At 45.8% G+C, this 18,818-nt stretch overlaps 2 protein-coding genes across 13 annotated transcripts in view; one reads left to right on the top strand and one right to left on the bottom strand.

Moving 5' to 3' along the window:
• Window positions 1-213: 213 nt before the first annotated feature.
• CORT (cortistatin) lies at window positions 214-5,439 on the top strand. The gene is made up of 2 exons (XM_081872171.1): window positions 214-675; window positions 3,162-5,439. The coding sequence occupies exons 1-2, from the start codon at window positions 574-576 to the stop codon at window positions 3,384-3,386; spliced, it is 327 nt and encodes a 108-aa protein (XP_081728297.1). The 5' UTR covers window positions 214-573; the 3' UTR covers window positions 3,387-5,439.
• Window positions 5,440-14,125: 8,686 nt separating this feature from the next.
• TARDBP (TAR DNA binding protein) overlaps window positions 14,126-18,818 on the bottom strand; it is a 38,765-nt gene continuing 34,072 nt past the window's right edge. For 4 of the 12 annotated variants that reach the window (XR_014158751.1, XR_014158752.1, XM_081871183.1 and 1 more), the window contains 2 exons: window positions 15,189-15,267; window positions 14,126-14,507 (listed from right to left, as the gene is read on the bottom strand). Coding sequence is in view for 5 of the 12 variants with exons in the window: in XM_081871183.1 (XP_081727309.1) it covers window positions 14,369-14,507; window positions 15,189-15,267 (218 nt within the window). In the remaining 7 variants the exon portion in view is untranslated. Of the gene's footprint in view, window positions 14,508-15,159; window positions 15,268-18,086; window positions 18,784-18,818 lie in introns of those variants that run through there. The other 8 variants (XR_014158750.1, XR_014158753.1, XR_014158754.1 and 5 more) reach the window with 5 other exon arrangements.

Below are 18,818 nucleotides of genomic sequence, written 5' to 3' on the forward strand. Positions count from 1 at the left end.
CCTACTGAAGAATACAATGAAATGAGGGTAAGGGATTTTTCTCAGGATGGTGGAGGGCGTGTGTGCTGTGTCCCGTTAGTGTAGTAGCGGTGGCTCTTGCCCTTCTTCTGATAGAAAATGCTGTGGGGGGGTGGACAAAGAAGTGGGGGTTGAGGGGGGTCAGTTGGGGGTGAGCGAAAAATGTCCCTATTTTCATCTGAGCAGCGTTGGAGGGCATGGCTATGCGACCTCTTTCCAATTTCCGATGTATTTTAGGAGAGGCTAAGTAAAATAAAATGATTGCACGTCTCCCTCTGTTGTTGTTTTCCCTTCTTTCAATTCAAAATGTGCCCCTGGACTTGTCTTTCCTCCGGATCACTAGTCTTCACCCACGGAGAGGCTCATGCTGACTATCCACCCAAGTGCCATTGGCTTGCCGGGTGGATTTGACTGCCTGCGTCACTCAGGCACAGCTCAGGGAGGACTTTATAAAAAGCAGGTGCCTCATCCTGCTCTTGAGGACAAGACTGGACTAGGGAACAGCTCTGTCCCTCTCAGCCTTAGAACCAAGGAGCTTCCGGGGGAACCTCTGCCATGCAGCTGGTGGCCAGGCTGATCGCTGTTCTGCTGCTGGTGTGGAGCATGAGAGCATCTGCCTTGCCCGGGGAGGATACGTTTTCTGTACAGAGCAGCAGGGTGAGTTGAAAAGGGACAGCTTTCCTTCAAAATTCTAGGGTTTTGTGCAGGAGGCTTTTAAGGTTTCTGGTGCTTTAAAAGATGGGCAAATCCGCCTGGTGGAGGAGAGGAGACTGTGCACAAGAGGGAGGCTTTTTGGAGAGGATGGAAAGGGAATGGGAGTACGAACAGATGTAAATAATGGGGAGATCTGAGGAATAAAGAAAGTGAGCAAAAGGGGAGTAAGTCAAATACCGGAGGTTTTTTTCCCCAAGGTTGTTGTCTTTTTTTCTTGAGTAAATAATACCAAACTCAAACTAAGGACTAGCATCGGAATGCAGAGAGAACGAAATATTTTGCAGCGCAACCCCAGAGTCCTGCCTGGCTCAGTTAGCAGGACTTATTCCCAGGTAAGTGGAGGCTGGATTGCAGGCTAAGGGAAGGAAGGAGAGGAGAAGAAACAGAAAGAAGGCGAGGGAAGGAGAGTGGGTCCATCAAAGCAAGAGAGAGGAGAGAAGGGCTTTTAGTTAAATGCATGCCTCTTGTTTAGAAAGGATGTCAGCAGTGGCAAAACAGTCCTCTGGGGGTGGTGCTGCAGCTGAGTGGTAGAGCATCTTCTTCGTATGCCAGAGTTCCCAGGTGCAATCTCTGGCATCTCCAGGAAGGGCTGGGAATATCCCCTGCCTGAAACCCTGGATAACTTCTGCCAGTCAGTGTAGACAATACTGAGCTAGACAGACCAAAGGTCTGATTCAAGATAAGGCAGTGTTCTTCTAATGACTACCGTTTGTTTTCTCATTTTCCTGATCGAAATCGAACAGGTGTGGTTCCCCCAAAAAAATTTTTTAGAGAGGTGGGGACTACACCTGTTACATTTCTCCCTGTGGTTAAATGCACCACTGGGAAGTATGTGGGCAGGAGGGGGTACGCAGTACAGTCCTAAACATGTCAACTTGAATGTCCTATTGAAATCAATAGAGCTTGCTCTCAGGTGTTTGAGATTGCAACCATAATTTACAAAGGCACAAAGGGCTAAAATAAAAATTGACTCACGTATACTAAGGGTAATTAGTGATATTAGCTTACTGTTGTGTGCCAGGGAATGAGCTAAGCTATCACTATTTCCAATTTTAAATGCCTTTTTTCGCTGTCACGCTGCGCAAATTAGCCCTGTCTCTTATGAACTAGCATCTTTATTTGATCAGGGAGATTAAACTACTAGGCAGTGAAGCCTGCATTCCATTTCCCTTCCACCACACATGCATTCTTTGCTAAGCATGAAGTCTATGAATCCTTAACAGCAGGGTGAAATGCAGAAACCCCGTCTATGTAGCTTCCTGGGGGCATTGCCTGTGTCGAATCCCTGTCTGCTGTGCTGTTCTGAAATTTTATTTATGTTTATAAAAAAACCATTTGCATGTTTCTTCTCAGTCCAAAAAAGCAGCCCCCCACCAAAGTGGCTCAACTGAGGGAGGTGGGTGGATATATTCTATAGGATAAAACCAGGAACAGGATAAAACAAGCAAAGCATGAATATCAGGCACAAACTTCAAAGGAAGCTAAAAGTGAGGGAGGGAGGAAGTCTTGAGGAAGGGCTGTAGCTCAGTGGTTAGAGCAGAACTTTTCAAACTAGAGCATCTGCTTTACATGAAGAAGGGCCCCAGCACTGATCCCTGACATCACCAGGTAGGACTGGCCCCATGCCTGAAATTGCTTGAGAGCTGCTGCCAGTCAGTGCAGACAATACTGAGCTAGGCAGGCCAAGGATCTCGCTTGGTATAAGGCGGCACCCTATGTTTCTGTGTCTTCAGGGAAGGGCCACAGCTCATGCTTTGCATGCAGAAGGTCCTAGGTTAAACCTGTGGCATCTCCAGGTATACCGTCTGCCTGGAGAGATGCTGCCAGTCAGTGCAGGCAGTACTGAGCTAGATGGACCAACAACCTGATGCAGTATTGCAAAAGGCTGCAGTTCAATGGCAGAGCACCTGCCTTGCATTAAGAAGGTTTCAGATTCTACCCTGGCACCTCCAGTTAAAAAATATCAGGTAGAAGGAGAAATGAGAATCCGGTTGATGCCAATTATGATAATATATTTCAATCCCACCTTCCTTCCAAGTAGCCATACCTGGTTCGTCTCCCCACCCCATTTCATCCTCACAACAAGGTGGGTTAGGCTGAGAGAAGACAGGTAACCTAGTGAGCTTCATGGGCAAGTGGAGATTCGAACCCAGGTCGCCCAGGTCCTAGTCCAGCACTCAAACCACTACACCACACTGGTTCTCAGCCTTTGTATGACCTGGCTGACCTTTCTGAGAGCTGGGTGCTAGACTGGGATGGATCTTTGGTCTGATCCAGCAGCCAGACGCTTCTTATGTTCTCCATGTATTTTATTTCCCACAGTGACTCTCTGTTTTTAAAACCCCTTTACACTCTCCAGCAAGGGGGGAGGGACTCACTTTCCTGCTTTCTCTTTGCCCTCTGCCCTACTGCTTGCTTTGTGATTGCAGGAGCAAACCAAAGCCCGAAAAGGTCTGATCCTGAAAATGCTGGCAGATCTACTGGACGGGGCGGACGTGAGCCGTGATGCGACGGCTTCCTCCGACGCGGAAGACGTGCTGGAAAGCAACCTGGAGGAAGAGCCCTCTGTGTTGGGGAGGTTACCCCAGCTCACCCAGAGGGATCGCAAAGCCCCCTGTAAAAACTTCTTCTGGAAAACATTCACTGCCTGCTAACACCACCAGCACCAAGCACTCATTCCCCAGCCTTCCCTTTGTATTTGCTCGTGGATCGGGGGGGGGGGGGCTCCGACTCTTCTCTCACTGTGTAGCGTTGCCAACTTGGTGGCAGGGGTGGGTGGGGATTAATAGGCCTGGCCTGCTCCCGTCTCTTTAACAGAAGTTTGATCTGCAGCTCTTCCTCCTCCCCCCTAGTCCCTCTTTCCTTTTGTGCTATGTATTTAAAACTGTAAGCCTGAGGGCAGGGATTGTCTTGTTTCAATTAGTTCTATGAAAGCTGTTCTTGGAAGACTTCTTGGCTGGACAATGGGGTACAAACGCTCTAAAAAAATTAAATAAATTGTGTCCAACATTAACTCCACTCAGAGTAGATCTGATTTGCACTTTCCAAAACAATGTGTGACCCGAAACACAGTCGTCTTTCAAAATTCGCACTTCCCTGAATTTTGGAAATGCAGTTCTCCAGCCAAGAATTCTTGCAAATATGTTATATCGGGGCAAAGTGTGCATTTAAAAAATGTATTGTGTTACTGAAAAAAGCATATAAAAACACTATAAAAATATTAGGGGCAATTCCTTTGCAAAATGCTTATATCAGGCAAAACCATGTACAAAAAAATGTGTATATCAGAAGAAATTTGCACCCAAATGCTGTTGAATGTTCACGGAAACTTGTAGTGTGCTCACCATAAACCAAAGTGGCAAATGGAACACAAGAAAAATGAGAAACAGTGAGAAACTGAAATTGACAATTTCACCCATTCCTCAGGCTAAAATTATTATTTGGTTGTAATTATGGTAACCATGCAACCCATGGACTGTAGGCCCCTAGCCATAGAAACGTAAGGGAAAGTAATGCATTTGCAGAAATTGTTTCCCTCCACTGAACGAAGAAAGAAACCTTTCTGGCTGCTGATGTCCCATCAGAGCTGCCAACTTTGTTACCAAACTATGCTCCTCTGCCTTTAACCATTGTTTGATGTGCAGGCATTGGTATATAGCACTGCTTATCTCCATGCTGCAAAAAGCTTTCACCCACTGCTTTCTGCAAATCAACAGGTGCTGTTAAAGGCATAGGAGCATTCCAGATTATTTCCCCCCATGAGTTGGCAACATTATCTTCTACACAGCTCCTCAATTCCCACATCTGGGATAAATCACTGGACTAGGAGTATTCAGGATTTGTGGGCTGCAGTCAACTTTTACTTAGAGTAGACCCACTGAAATGTAAAAGCATGACTAAAGCCACATTCACATATTTGAAGCACTATGCTACCACTTTAAGCAGTCATGGCTTCCCGCAAAGAATTCCGGGAGCTGTAGTTTGTTAAGGGTACTGAAAGTTGTTAGGAGACCCCTATTCCCCTTTCGGATATACAATTCCTAGAGTGGTTTAACAATCATGAGGGAACTCTGCAAACTGCAGCTCTGGGAGGGGAAGAGGGGTCTCCTAACAAACCTCAATTCCCTTAACAAACTACAGCTCCCAAGATTCTTTCGGGGAAGCCAATGACTGTTTAAAGTGGTATGATACTGTTATGATATGAAGGTGGCCTAATTTAGGTCCATGCATTTCAGTAAGTGTACACCAAACAAAACTTAAAGACGTCCCACTGTGTTTAATAGAAATCCACAGGTGAGTGTGTGTACTTTTGTGACAGAGACCGAAATGGATTTATTTTAGCTGGCATGGAACAGACTGAGGGTTGTTGCTGGGGGCCTTTTAACACAGAGCAGAAAAGAACCGACCACATGTCAGTCTCTGCAGATCAAACAGGGCTGTTGAAAGGGACATGGAAACAAGGGAGCAGTTGAGACAATGGCTCTGCCCCCACATTGTGCATCATCTCTGGCCTCACTAAATTACTGTACAAAAAAAAAACCCTCAACCAGCCATTGTTTTAAAAAGCATCTGTCCATCTGGTGGGGTTTCTTTTGCTCTCTCACTTTTTTTTAAGAAATAAAAAATCTTCATCCAATGTTTCAAACTTTTGGTTTCATGATGGTTCCATCCACAAATAAAGCATGACCTATGGGCGCCTTGGGAATACGACCTGATATCTGTTTTTTCTTATTTTTCCTTACTACCGCGGCACGTCCTTCGAAAGCCTGCTTTCCGGTTTGGATTCCAGACAGATAAAAAATGCACAGAGTAAAATGATAACATTTGCTCCCGTGAGAGGGAGCAATGGCCACCACTTTGGATGGCTTTAAAAGATATGACAAATTCATGGAGGAGGGAAAGGCTATGCTCTACTGCCCAAGGCAGTTGGCCTCCATTTGTCTCACCAGACAATGGAGTACACTTCTGCATTAGCAGCACCAAAGTGACCTTCCTGGGGTGCAAGCCTGGGCAGTGTGTATGAAGGTCCTGGGCTGCCCAGACAACAAGACCCCCTCTCAGCCTCAATGATGTAGTCCAAAGGAAAGCAGAGCAGCACATTTGGCACCAGCTTGGCTGCAGGACTTGCTGGGAGGAGTCATCTTAGGGACTCCACTCCAGATTTGTGAAGGTTTATGCGTTAGTCTTTTCTTCTCCCAAAGATATCCCTCAAGGCAGCAGAAGTTTAGGATCAGAGTTTTCCTTCTCACATTAGGGATTTCTTCCCAGGTTGATGAGCCCCATCTGCCCCCCACTTCCCTTTACACCATGTGCAGAAACCACCTACTTGACTATTGGACCCACTATTGGTGTGATGGCCAGGGATTCGGACTTGGAGGCTGAACCTGAGGAATCCCAGCCTGCACAGGGTTCCCTGCCTCCAAAACCAGCTGAGCCGGGGCTGGGGCATGAGCCTGAAGGGTCCTCACCTGTGCTGGATCCTCAGGTGCAGGCACCAGCTGAGTCTGCTCTGGCTCCTGAGGTGATGGAGGACCCATTGCCTGCAGGTGCTCCACTCTCAGCCCCATCAGGGGAAGCTGAGGTTGCCTCTGGGTCCGATAAACCTCCAGCCTCTCCTGGGCTGCAGAGGCTTAGGGCAGAGAGGCGGAGGGAACTAAGTTCCCTCAGGAGAAGTGCTCGCCTCCAGGCCAGGGGAAGCAAGTCACCTGAGGATTGTGGCTGCCCTATGCCTCAGGGCAGATAAAAGCCAGCCAGCCCCAGTCCCAAGTTGCAGAAGCAACATTGTTGGTCACCAGTTTCTGCCTTAACCCTGCCCTGCACCCAGCCTCAGCTTTTACGGACTGCTTCCATATTGCTCCTTCAACCTCAGACTGGACTAGGGCCTCGTCTCTCAATCTGCCCATGGGACCAGCACAATTGGCCTTGTCTGCTCAATTCTCCAGAGACTGGATTTACATGCAAGGGAAGTCCCTAACTCATTGAGTGTTTGAGACCCATCAGATACCCCTCACCTGGTTTAGCTGGTCATTCAAAGCCGTTCCCAGGGTGTGGCCACTGCCACATGCTGACAGCTTCTTGGAGCCATAGGTGAGCGAGAGCTGAGTGCAGGGTGAGAACCTAAAGGGGACAAACTACCCCAGAAGGAGCACAATATGTCCCCCACCAGAGGTACTATCCCTCCCCTAACATCCCATACTGCCCGTAGCCTCTGAATACCAGTCATAGGGAGCTGTTGCACTTATGTGCTGCTTTCAGTCCACTGTGAAAATAGACTGCTGGAACCGGCAGCCAAGCTCTTCTTATGTTCTTAAGTTGGCTGGCTTTTCCAAGCCTCTCCAGACAGAAGGCTAAAAGAGATTGTTCATCCTCCCCCATGCTTGGGAGAAGGGCCTTCCCAGGTAACTACCAGAAATAAATGGACCCTCCTTAGCCATAGGCAGCCCACCTCCAAATTCCAGTTGTTCGGAATCACAAGTATAGTGTTATTGTGACAAAGGTTCATCTTTTCCAACATCTGGGTTGCAGCTGCAAAGAGCTGCAAAAATACATAGTGTGGGGACTTTCAAAGCATATCCCGAGGACTAGGAAGAGGGAGGGATGGAAGAACACATTTTCATCCGTTTCATTACAGCAATGGCTGGGTTAGTTTCTGGCCCTCCTGATGTTGCAAAACCCACCATTCCTGACCATGCTGGCTGGGGTTAATGGGAACTGTAAAGGGTGTGCTTATTTCTCAAGCATTTCAGCTCCAATTATCACTGACTGTAATTTCTGTATCCCATTGCCATTCAGCTCCCACCTGAGTTTGCAATCCTTGTGAACGATACTGATGCCAACAAAGGAAACACACTGAATGTTAATTCACCACGGACAATGAACCAGCAGCTACAGACAAAGGACATTACACACACACAAACACCAGCAGCAGCAACAGCAGCATCCCCACCACTTTTGCCTTGTCCCTCTCATGTTTGCCTAAAAACCTACACAGAAACCAGTGCCAGGATGGAAACGCTCTCCAGCAGCCTCCTCCCGAGAGGCAGAAGAACCGCACAGCCAGAATCTCCAGCAGTCAATGAGGCATCAAAAAAGCAGCCTGACAACCAGCAAAGTGCCAGTGAGAAATGTGCCCTTTGCAAAGGAAGACAGGTGGTGTGTGTGAGGGGAGATGGTCACATTAGTAGGAGTTGCTCATCACCCTAGGGGTGAAGTCAGGAGCCTTGCAGCCAACGCAGATGACACTGAAGGTGACGGAAGGCTTGTACTGATCCACGCCTCCCTCTGCCCAGCACTGGGCCATAGGGCTTTTGCATAGTCAGTTTCATGTGAAGAGAAAATGCCGGAGTTGTTGTTTTTTAATGTGCACTTCCAAGTTACTTTCATTTTCTTTCTTTTTTTATATAAATTTTTATTGAGTTTTACAATTTAACAATCAACCAAACAACATGTGGCAATTATCTTATAAAGGAGAAGAAAACTCCTCCCCGTGGCTTCCCTCAGCTTCCCCTTCTGATTCTTTAAATATTTACTACTTCTGCTTGTTATCTTACCTTTATGAACTTACACCTAAATGCTCTATATTCTAATTATCTTCATCCCAAATGTTCTTTCATAATTACATCTTGCACTCAGTTACATTCCATATTATTATTTCTTGACCTTTGAACTTATTTTCTTGTTTGTAGGTGTTTAGTCAAACCCTGCTGGTGAGTCCATTTCTTTGCAGTATTTCCATAAGTACAATATGAAAGGTTCCCAGTCTTTTTTAAAGTCTTCATTGTCATTGTCTCTGATTCTAGTTGCTTTCATTTTCAAAGCGAATTTCTCCAAATAATCGAACAGTTATAGCTCCCGTTTGAGCATCACATTGGGCAAAAGATTCATGCATTACAGGGGGTTGGACTAGATGACCCTCATGGTCCCTTCCCACTCTGCAATTCTATTAGTCTAAGAAAACTCAGCTAGTATCAGGTTAAATGTTTTTAGAAGCATTTAAATAGGTAAGGGGACTAAACACAGAAATATAGGAAGCTGCCTTATCCTGAGTCAGACCATTGGCTCCATCTAACTTAATACTGTCAATATTGACTGGCAGCAGCTCGCCTGAGTTTCAGACAAAGGAGTCTCTCCTAGCCCTACCTAGAGATGCTGATTATTGAACCCGGGACTTTTTCCATGCAAAGCAGATGCTCTGCCACTGAGCTGTGACCCTTCCCCAAGAAAAGACTTCCTCTCTGCCTATCACTGTATCCATTTACAAATTCCAGTCATAGTCCCAGGTGAGCAAACGAATCACCAAAATGATAGGGGAGGGGGCCAAGAATCTGATCTCGAACCTGCGCTTCAGCACAAGGCCTGCAAGAAGGCAGGCTGCCTGACCCACCCACCACTGGGAGCTGGCAGAGTGGAAAAAGCTGCCTGATCCCTCTTGCAGAGCAGAAAATCCAAGCCAACACCGAGCCGGGGATCAGCTGGCAAGGATGTGGGTTGGTGAAATCCAGGAAGGACTGAGCTGGGGAAGGCTGTGTAGCGTCCCCATGAATGCAGCTTGAATCGCAGGCGAGAGATCCAAAGGGAAGTGCACAACAAAGACATAAACTTCTGCAGCTTGCGAACACAGCAGGATGGAGGGAGGATGGAAGGGCGCCCCTTCGCATTATTTTCCCCCAGTATGGCTGGAGAGTCGAATCTGAATAGCAAAAGGCTTTCTAGATGACACAGGAGTCTTCGTTTTGCAGGAGCAGGAGAAAGCAAGAGACTTGGGTTATTACTGAAGTCATCCTGCTGATCTGAAAGGCTGCACGCAGAGCGAGCTCCAGGCACGTTATAAGACCAGAAGAGAAGCCCTGCTGGATCAGCTTGGAGGCCCTCCTGGTCCAGCATCCTGGTCTCAAAGTGGCCAATCATGGGATGGGCACTAACAGGAAGCCCAGAAGCAGAGTGCAACTGCTGTGCCCCTGCCTGCTGTTTGATGCTCCTTAAAAGTCATAAGAACCTAAGAAGAGGCTGTTGGATCAGGTCAAGGGAACATTGGAGTCCAGCTTCCTGTACCCAGTGGCCCACTGAATACCTCCTGAAAGCCCAGAGGCAGATCATGAAGGCAAGAGCCCCTCTCCCACAGATACCCATAAGAAGAGCCCAGTTGGCCCATCTAATCCAGTATCCTGTTCTCAGAGCAGCCAGCCAAATGCCCCCAAAGGAAGCCCTCAAGCAAGACCTGAGTGGAGGGTCGCAGATACCCCCATCCTTACCCCAGAGAGACTCATTCCAGAGGGTAACCATATTAGGTCTTCCGTAGTGAACACACACACCTTTTTGCCTCTCAAGGAGCAAAAAACTTATTCCTCCCTATGTATGCATGTTTGCTCCTTTGGATAGTGGAAAGAGGGTGCCATTTTCTACCATGGAAGGGACAAATGGTGATTTTGGAAAAAAGAGAAGAAGCAGCAGCTAGACCATCATTCTTGTTGACATCGGATTAATCTCTCCCCGCTTCTCATCTGGGCTCTACTTAACAGCACCGTAATGACCAGAAATTGCCTCTGACAAATCAGTGGTGAAGTTTGCCTAGTCGCAGCTGCCATGCCGATGGACGAGTCATTATTCTTTCAATTTAGCCCCCTGATGCGTCTTAGCATGCCTTTCGGGCTCCTCGTATGGCGCTCCTTAGCCTGGCTTGCAGGGCAACTGCCCAAGGCTGATCCCCTCCACCCACACCCTGGAGAACGGCCTAATGAGAATGAATGGAAAGCCCTTTCACAGCAAATGGGACGCAGGTGGCTCAAAATGGCTTTTTCTCTTGGCCACTTTAGAACCGGGAGAGGGGGGAGGGGGAGGGAGGCAAAACTATTCACACCATATATTGGAAGCACTCAGATACCACTTTAACCAGTAATGGCCTCCCGTCCGCCCCCTGAATTCTGGGAGCTGCAGTTTGTAAAGGTGCTGAGAGTTGTTCAGAGGCCCCCTATTCCCCCACCGTACCCTCCAACATTTCTCTGCTGAAAACAGGGACGGCCTAAGGAAAAGCAGGACATTCTGGGATCAAATCTGAAACTGGGATGGCTTCTGCAAATCTGGGGCTGTCCTAGGTAAAATAGGGATGCTTGGAGGGTCTGCCACCCCAGAGTTACAATTCCCATAGTGGTTTAACAATTAACTCTTCTTCAAGGGGAACTCTGGGGACTGTAGCTCCATGAAGGCCTCCTAAGAAAAGCACACACCCTCACCTATGGATTTCTATTAATATGACTAGGTCATCAACAATGAAGTTTTACTCAGCAGAGTCACTGAAATAAAAGGAACTAAGTGAGGATACATTCAGCCCATACATTTAAGGCACTATACCATGTTAAACAGCCATGGTTCCCTGCTCCCTCAAAACAACAAAACAAAACAAAACAAAACAAAACAAAACAAAACAAAACAAAACAAAACAAAACAAAACAAAACAAAACAAAACAAAACAAAACAGTACTCTGGGAGCTGTGGTTTATCACAGGTGCTGAGAGTTGAGGAGACTCCTATTCCCCTTACAGCATTACAATTCCCTGGGAAAAAGGGATTGACTATTAAGCTACTCTAGGAATTGAAGCTGGGGGGGGGGGTAAGGATAAGGGGATAACTCTCAGCAACTGTAACAAACTACAGCTCCCAGAATGCTTTTGGGGGAAGCCATGGCTGTTCAAAGCAGCATCATAGTGCTTTAAAAGCGTGGGGTGAATGTGTCCTGAATTCCTCAAGCGTCCCTAGATTGCTCAGCTCCCCCAAATCCTTTTGGCAGTCCAGCAAGCAGCACCTAACACATGCCTGATCCTAAGACTCCTTTTCAGCAGCAACAGGATCAACAGTCATTTTGCGACACAGAATCCCCATTAGCTACGAAGTTGAAGCCCATCTTTTTCCTTCTGCCTGTGACACTTCATTTTCATCACATATATATTTTCCCCGGGAAAACTTCTGCCTCGAAGGTGCGAAATTGCAATTATACACTTCAGAAGTTGTTTTGAGGAGCAGCAAAGTGTGTGTGTTGGGCGGGGTGGGGGGAACGATGGCTCTCAGATCTTTCAGATTCCATTACGGTCCTTCTGTGAAAACACATCGACTCCCATTACAGGGATGCCACTCACCCACAGAACCTCCATTTCAAGGCTGAGAAAAGTGATTAAGAAAAGTTGAAAGAAACAGCCTCTCTCTCAGCCAGTCTGGATCTCCTTGACCTGCCAAACGAAGGTGGTAAGTGGTAGGGTAGTGGAACTTTCAGAAGCGCAGAGTCCCTTGATGATGATTTTATTATTTATATGCCGCCCATCTGACTGGATTGCCACAGCCACACACCCTCGCAGGTGAAGCCAGAACCAGTCCTACCACTAGGCAGTGAGATGATTGCCTCAGGCGGCATATGCTGGGAGATGGTGGTGCTCCTCAACTCTTCCTCCTGAGCTCATTAACCATACCTTTCTGTTGGAAAAGAGAGCTGTGCCTTGCATCTAGCCCTGCACATTCATGGATCTTGCATCTTGCCCTCCACCTCCACCTTGCTGATCTCCCTCAGGGGCAGTGCAGTGCCATGCTGCTAGTATTGAAGTACGATACAGAACTATAGCCACAGGTGGGGGTGTCATTCTTTCCTTTGCCTCAGGCAGCAAAATGTATTGGGCTGGTCTTGACTGCACCCTTTCATAACTGCACCCCCTTCTAAGATTATACAACCTTCTGAAATTATACAATATTCTTAGAATTCTACAATAACTAGGGATGCATTGCAACAATCAAAAAAATCGCCATGTGTTGCCTTTCAGCTACAGCTTTTATTTTTCTGTGCACATGGGCAAATGATTCCGAGTGCCCCAATATCTTCTTCTGTTGTGAATTAACTTGTGTTTTCCATGAAATTCCATTGTGCATAGCAGAACTCACACATCATTTTCTTGAAACTGAAGGATCCTGTGTTTTCCTTAATTGCTTAGCGTTGGAGCAAAGCTTTGTTCTAACTCCTCCTCAGTGTTTTCTCTGCGCATCTATTCCCCTCCCAGAGCTACAATTCCTAGAGTTCCCTGTGAAGAAGGTTCGATTCTTAAATCACTCTGGGGGACTGTAGCTCTGGCAGGGGAATAGGGGCCTCCTAACAACCCTCAGAACCCTTAGCAGACTACAACTCCCAGAAATAACAGGTGGAACAATGGAATGTATCTAATGCTAGCCTTGCTAAAGCAGAAGAAGAAGAGGAGTTTGGTTTTGATATCCCGCTTTATCACTACCCAAAGGAGTCTCAAAGCAGCTAACATTCTCCTTTCCCTTCCTCCCCCACAACAAACACTCTGTGAGGTGAGTGGGGCTGCGAGACTTCAGAGAAGTGTGACTAGCCCAAGGTCACCCAGCAGCTGCATGTGGAGGAGCCGAGACGCGAACCCGGTTCCCCAGATTACGAATCTACCGCTCTTAACCACTACACCACACTGGCTCTCCAAGCAGGCCCATCCAAGCTAATAGACATGGCTAATTTAGTTCAATTAATCTCAGTAGGTCTACTCAGAGAAGGACTTAGTTGGATACAACCAAGTGGGGGCAGGCGGAAGGGAGGGAGGGAGGGAGGTATATGAAATCAGGCACAAGTGTTGGTCTGGATCCCACCCCCTTTGAAATTTTGCACTACATAGCCTGGCTTCTCGGGTGGTGATCTATAGAGTTTGTGCATGAAGTATTTATGTGACCATCAGACACTTGGCACTCCAAGGCACCTCTTCCACATGCTTCAATGTTACGACTTGCCATCAAAAGCATCCATCTGTTTAAAGCCTGGATGCCAAGTCTGGTGTGGGAGCCAAGTCAACAGATCAAATGCAAGTGTGATGTTTGCTCCTCCGCTCCGCTTTATGATGATTTAACGATTGGGATGAAAGCTTGCAGGGCTGGATTCTGACTTACAGTAGCAGATCATAAGAGTACAAGGCTTAATTTGAGTCCCCATGAACTCAGAACCAAAAGGAGAGAAAGGACAGGCTCAGTTTCCAGAGTCTGTCATGCTCTGCTATCTTGGTTGCGCCTAGAAAGGGCAGAGACTTCAGTAAAGAAATATAGAGGATTTAAAATGCATTGGGAGGGAGGGGTTAGAAACAGAATCAATAGCAAACCCCTACATCAATAACAACTCAACAGTTTGGAAAATCTGGAGTAAAAATAATAATAAGTGATACGTTTCTGCAGTTTGTGCATTGGGAAGAAGCTGGTTGTCCATATCACTCAATGTACTTGTATACAGGACTTAACTCTAAAGCTAAAAAGCTGTTAGAAACCTCGTTAAGGAATAATACAATTACCAGGTTTCAATTACATCAAGTCAAACATTTTATAACAATACCCAGTATCATAAGCCAAGCCACTAGACGTCCTCTCAACTTGCGAGACATTTATTGCTCAGACCACAAAGAATGGAAAGTGTATAGTTTCAGCAATCTATAACATTTTGTTGGGTGAAAGTATAAGCATTCACAATGGATTTTAAGTCATCTGGGGACAGGACTTACAACTGAACACTGATGAAACTTTATAGAGGTGTAGAAGCAAAAAGGCGCCGTTTAAATCTGTCTCTGCCAGTTGAGAGAGAATGCTTTAAAAACAGTGTTCTTCTGGGACCTCATTCCCCACACTCTGAGCAGAATAAACAATATGCTTTTTCCCTGGCATTGGAAAGAGGTGTGGGGAGCAAGGTGGGGAGTGAGGTACCTTTTTCCATATGTGGTAGCCATACAATGGCATTCTTCCATTCCGGAATGCTGTATGTGAAGAAATCAACAAAATCGCTCGTCAGTCACGGCAGCTATATCCACAACTAGTTTTGCTTGTAATCTAAATCAGCAATACACAAAGACTTGGTAATCTGTCTGTTAACTGCTGTAAGACTTTTTATGGCCCCAAATGGGAAAGTCCTTGAACTGAACACACTATTCCCGGTCTCCTAACTTTGGAAATGTCATTATCTACATTGGACCTTCCATATTAATTTCCTCTACCACCACCACCCCTCACTTTGTGTGCGGTTTGCATGTATGAGCAGAGACCAACTGTGAGCGATGATGGAATGCAAAAGAGACAAAGTTCCGCATTGCAAGTTTCCTACACTAGAGTGGTATAGTGCTTGCAATGTTGGGAGACTGTGGTTCTAAGTCCCCTACTCAGCCATGAAGCTCAATGGGTGACCTTAGCTCAGCCTGTCTCTCAACCTAAACTTACAGGGTTGTTGTGAAGATAAATAGGAAGAGGAAAAACATGTATGCCTTTTTGAGCTCCTTGGAGGAAAGGTGGAATATAAATGCAATCAATCAATCAATCAATCAATCAATAAAACAAAGCTGATACCAAGAAGTGTGGACATCAGCACTATCACATAAACCAAAAGCAATAATAAAATGAACAGAGTCAAGCATATTTCAGAAGACTTGTTATTGCTTTATTACTTGTGCAAATAGGGAAGAAAATAGTTGGCAGCCACTGGCAGCTCATGGACAACTTTGGCTGGGAGATCAGGGGCGGTTCCTGTAAAAACACAAAGAGATGCACATGAATTTCTAAACTGAACTTGTGACCCAACAAGGTCATGCCAATGTTACATTGTAAGTCCCTCCCTCATAATGTGTTGTTGTTGCTGTAAATGTTACAATTCAGATAAAAACATCCTCCTCCCCCCCCCAAAAAAAGTTAACTATGTTCTGTAGTTAATGTAGACCCATTGAAATTAATGGGCATCACTATTAATTTCAATGTGTCTATCTGAGTAAAACTTGGATACAACCCAGTATCTGCCCAAAAACCCACAAGTGAAAACTGCATCCTTTTACAAAAATCTTGTATATGGGCTCTATTAGCTCCCCCCCCCCCCCCCGATCACTAGTTGCCTTTTAAAAGTAATGTAATGCTACAAACAGCAAAAGCAAATAAATGAATCATAACCCAATATAGCAAGACACGCAAAATAAAATTTAAAATGTGCTTAGAAATGTACACTTTGGTGAAAAAAAAAACATTTGAAACACTTTCTTTTTTAAGGAAATGTCTTTATTGCTTCAACAACAGAACAGAATAACTTAAAATGGCCACATATCTCAATGCAAATGTTTCAAATTCTCAGATGATTGTACTGTCGAGGGCCAATGGGAGTTGTAGTTCAGAACATCTGGAGGGCACTGGGTTGCGAAAGGTTGCTTTAGGCATGAAAATTATCTGGAAACTTATTCCTCTGTATGCTTGGAACGGAATCTTCTGCTTATCATCGGCATCATTATTAGCGATCAGCTCTCAAATATTTTCCCTCTGGTGAAAAATATCAACTTGCTTCTCCGAGCTGAAGGACAGAGGAGGCTGGCACAAATCTGCAGGTGACAGGCAGTGTTTGCTGCCTCACAAAACAGACACCTCGGATAACAAGGGCTGACTGTGATAAGCTGGAAGTGTAATTACAGGATATCTCGGTGCAATTCATCTCTGGAGCAAGGCGGTAGCTGTCACTGTAAGTCAGAATCTCTCTCCATCGGACCTTCTGAGCATGTGGGCGTAGAGAGGAAACAGGCGATAATGCGCAGGAGATTATGTTCAAGTAATTAGAAACGTGGCCTCTGTAAATAAGAAGGGGTGTGGGCGCAGTGGCAGAGCACCTGCTTTGCATGCAGAAGGTCCCAGGTTCAATCCAGAGCATATCCAAGTAGGAGTAGGGAAGTCTCCTGCCTTAAACCCTGGAGAACCATTGTTACAAGCCAGGAAAGGCAATACTGAGCTAGACAGATCTACTCAATGCATGGCGTCTCAGGGGAAGGATCATAGGTGTCCTGCAGATCACATTTTGCACACAAAAGGTCTGTGGTTCAATCACCAGCATCTCCATGTAATGTCCACTGGAGAGCCACTGGCAGTCATTGCAGGCAATGCTGACCTAAATGGATCAATAGTCTGACTTGGTATAAGACAGATTCCAGTGTTTATTGGATGTATCCACAGCTCACTGGAAGAGCATCTCCACTGCAGGCAGAAGGCCCCAGATTCAATCTCCAGCATCTCCAAACTAGGCGGGTAAAGAAGCCTGCCTGAAACCTTGGGCAGCTGCTTTCAGTTAGTTTATATCAGCTTTGCCTAACCTGGTGCTCTTGAGGTTGGACTACAACTCCCATCATCCTTGACTATTGGCCACAGTGGCTGGGGATGATGGGAATTGTAGTACATCAACATCTGGAATGTACCAAGCTGGAGAGGACTGCCACAGGGATGTGGAGCCTCTGACATGCAAGAGAAATAGACTAACATATCCATCCCTACTCCATATAAGGCAGAACTAATATTTTCACTTTACTTTTTCTTTTGTAGGTATGTACGCATATAAACATGTAATTATGCTTAATTCCCAGCTAGATTTGTGATCAATGGTGAATAAAGTAGTTAGTCAGTACATTGCATTACATGTAAAAAGGAACTGTTAATATTTACACTGTCTACTCAATTTTCAAAACTCAGATCATAGCTATATGTTGCCAGTATCACTGCATAATTCCTTTATTAATTCTATCTTAATACCAACTGATAGCACCAAATACTACCACGTACACTACAAGCATAATGTAGTAAAGTGTCATATAGGCCAAGATTATAAATGCAATCTTTGGATGCAACAACCCATTAATACTGCTTTTAGTTAGCTTGAAGAAATGATGGCAGTTAATATCTATTCCATATCTGATTGTCAAAAAGTTTATAAATCAGATCCAATCACCCTTAAAGTATTGGGAAGGGGGCTCCCTGCCACCTTGCAACTGAATGCGCTTTGTATCTTTTGCCATGAATTGGGGAAACCTTTTTTTCAGGCTGAGGGCCACATTCTGTTCTGGGCAATGCTCTGGGGGGGCCACATGTCAGCAGTGGGTGGGGCTACAGACAAAAGGAGGTGGAGCAACAAATGTAAACATTACCTTCATACAACAGGCTAATCTCTATACACACATGCACACAAATCCCCCTCCAAGCAATCAGGAGGCATTATCAAAGTTCAGGGACACATTTCCACCCACGGAGGGTGTGAAGCTGAGGCAGTGAGGAGCATGGCCTGAGGTTAATTTTCAGGCAGGTTTGCCCTGTGTAGGAGAAATTAGCCATGGTTTGCATCCAATATTGGGTCATACGCAGAGCAGACCATTTGAAAATAATGGGCATGGCTTAGTTCCGTTCATTTCAAAGGATCTGCTCTGAACCGGTGCGGTGTAGTGCTTAGGGTGCTGGACTAGGACCTGGGAGTCCAGGGTTCAAATCCTCACTCGGCCCAAAAGCTCACTGGGGTGTCCTTGGCCCGGTCACTCCTTCTCAGCCTAACCTACCTCACAGGGCTGTTGAGGGGATTACTTGAGGAGGGGGGGAACCACATACACCACACTTGGGCTCTGTGGAGAAAAAGAAGATACAAATGTGATAACTAACTAACTAACTAACTAACTAACTCACTCACTGCTGGATATAATCCCTTTCTTCCTTTTTCTCAACTGAGGGACTGAAAGTACTGTGTTTAAAATAGCTAAACATGCAAAGTCTGCCTTCCGGTTGTGAATAGCACAGCTGAGGCTACACAATCAGCTTCTCCTCCCCTATTACCCATTAAAACAGAAAAGTCATGGTGGTTGAAAAGATCAGGGCTTAATTCCCAGGCTTTGTGAAGGGAGTCAACTTCTTAAGTGTGAGAGCACACATAATCTGATGTCAGGTATATATTTTTTTGTTTTCCTTTTCCTGTACTTGGTTGCAGAACTTTGGCTATATTTCTCCCTGTGTTTACCCATCTTGCACAAGAATGGGGAAGACCCGGCTGGCGAAACAGAGCTGCTATTGCCTCATATGCCTCTGCTTTGTCCTCTCCCAGCCAACCACCAGAACAAATCACGCGCTTCTCTACATCTCTCCCCACCTTTTTACCCTTCTGACTCTGCTTTCCACTACACGGCTCAGCTCAACTTTTTCTCTGAAAAGCTTTTAAACTCGGCACTTGCCCTTCAACTGTGTCCCACCTGAACTTTTCATTTTCTAAGATAGAGAGACAGAGAAAGCAAATTGAGGAG

The sequence above is a fragment of the Podarcis erhardii genome (genome assembly GCF_964252035.2).
Source record: "Podarcis erhardii genome assembly, chromosome: 7".
Taxonomy (NCBI): domain Eukaryota; kingdom Metazoa; phylum Chordata; class Lepidosauria; order Squamata; family Lacertidae; genus Podarcis; species Podarcis erhardii.

Excerpts from the sequence above, each read along its gene's own strand:
- CORT (XM_081872171.1), top strand. The coding sequence starts at position 574 with ATGCAGCTGGTGGCCAGGCTGATCGCTGTTCTGCTGCTGGTGTGGAGC. Across the intron at positions 676-3,161 it reads TTTCTGTACAGAGCAGCAGG|GAGCAAACCAAAGCCCGAAA; the intron begins GTGAGTTGAAAA and ends TTGTGATTGCAG.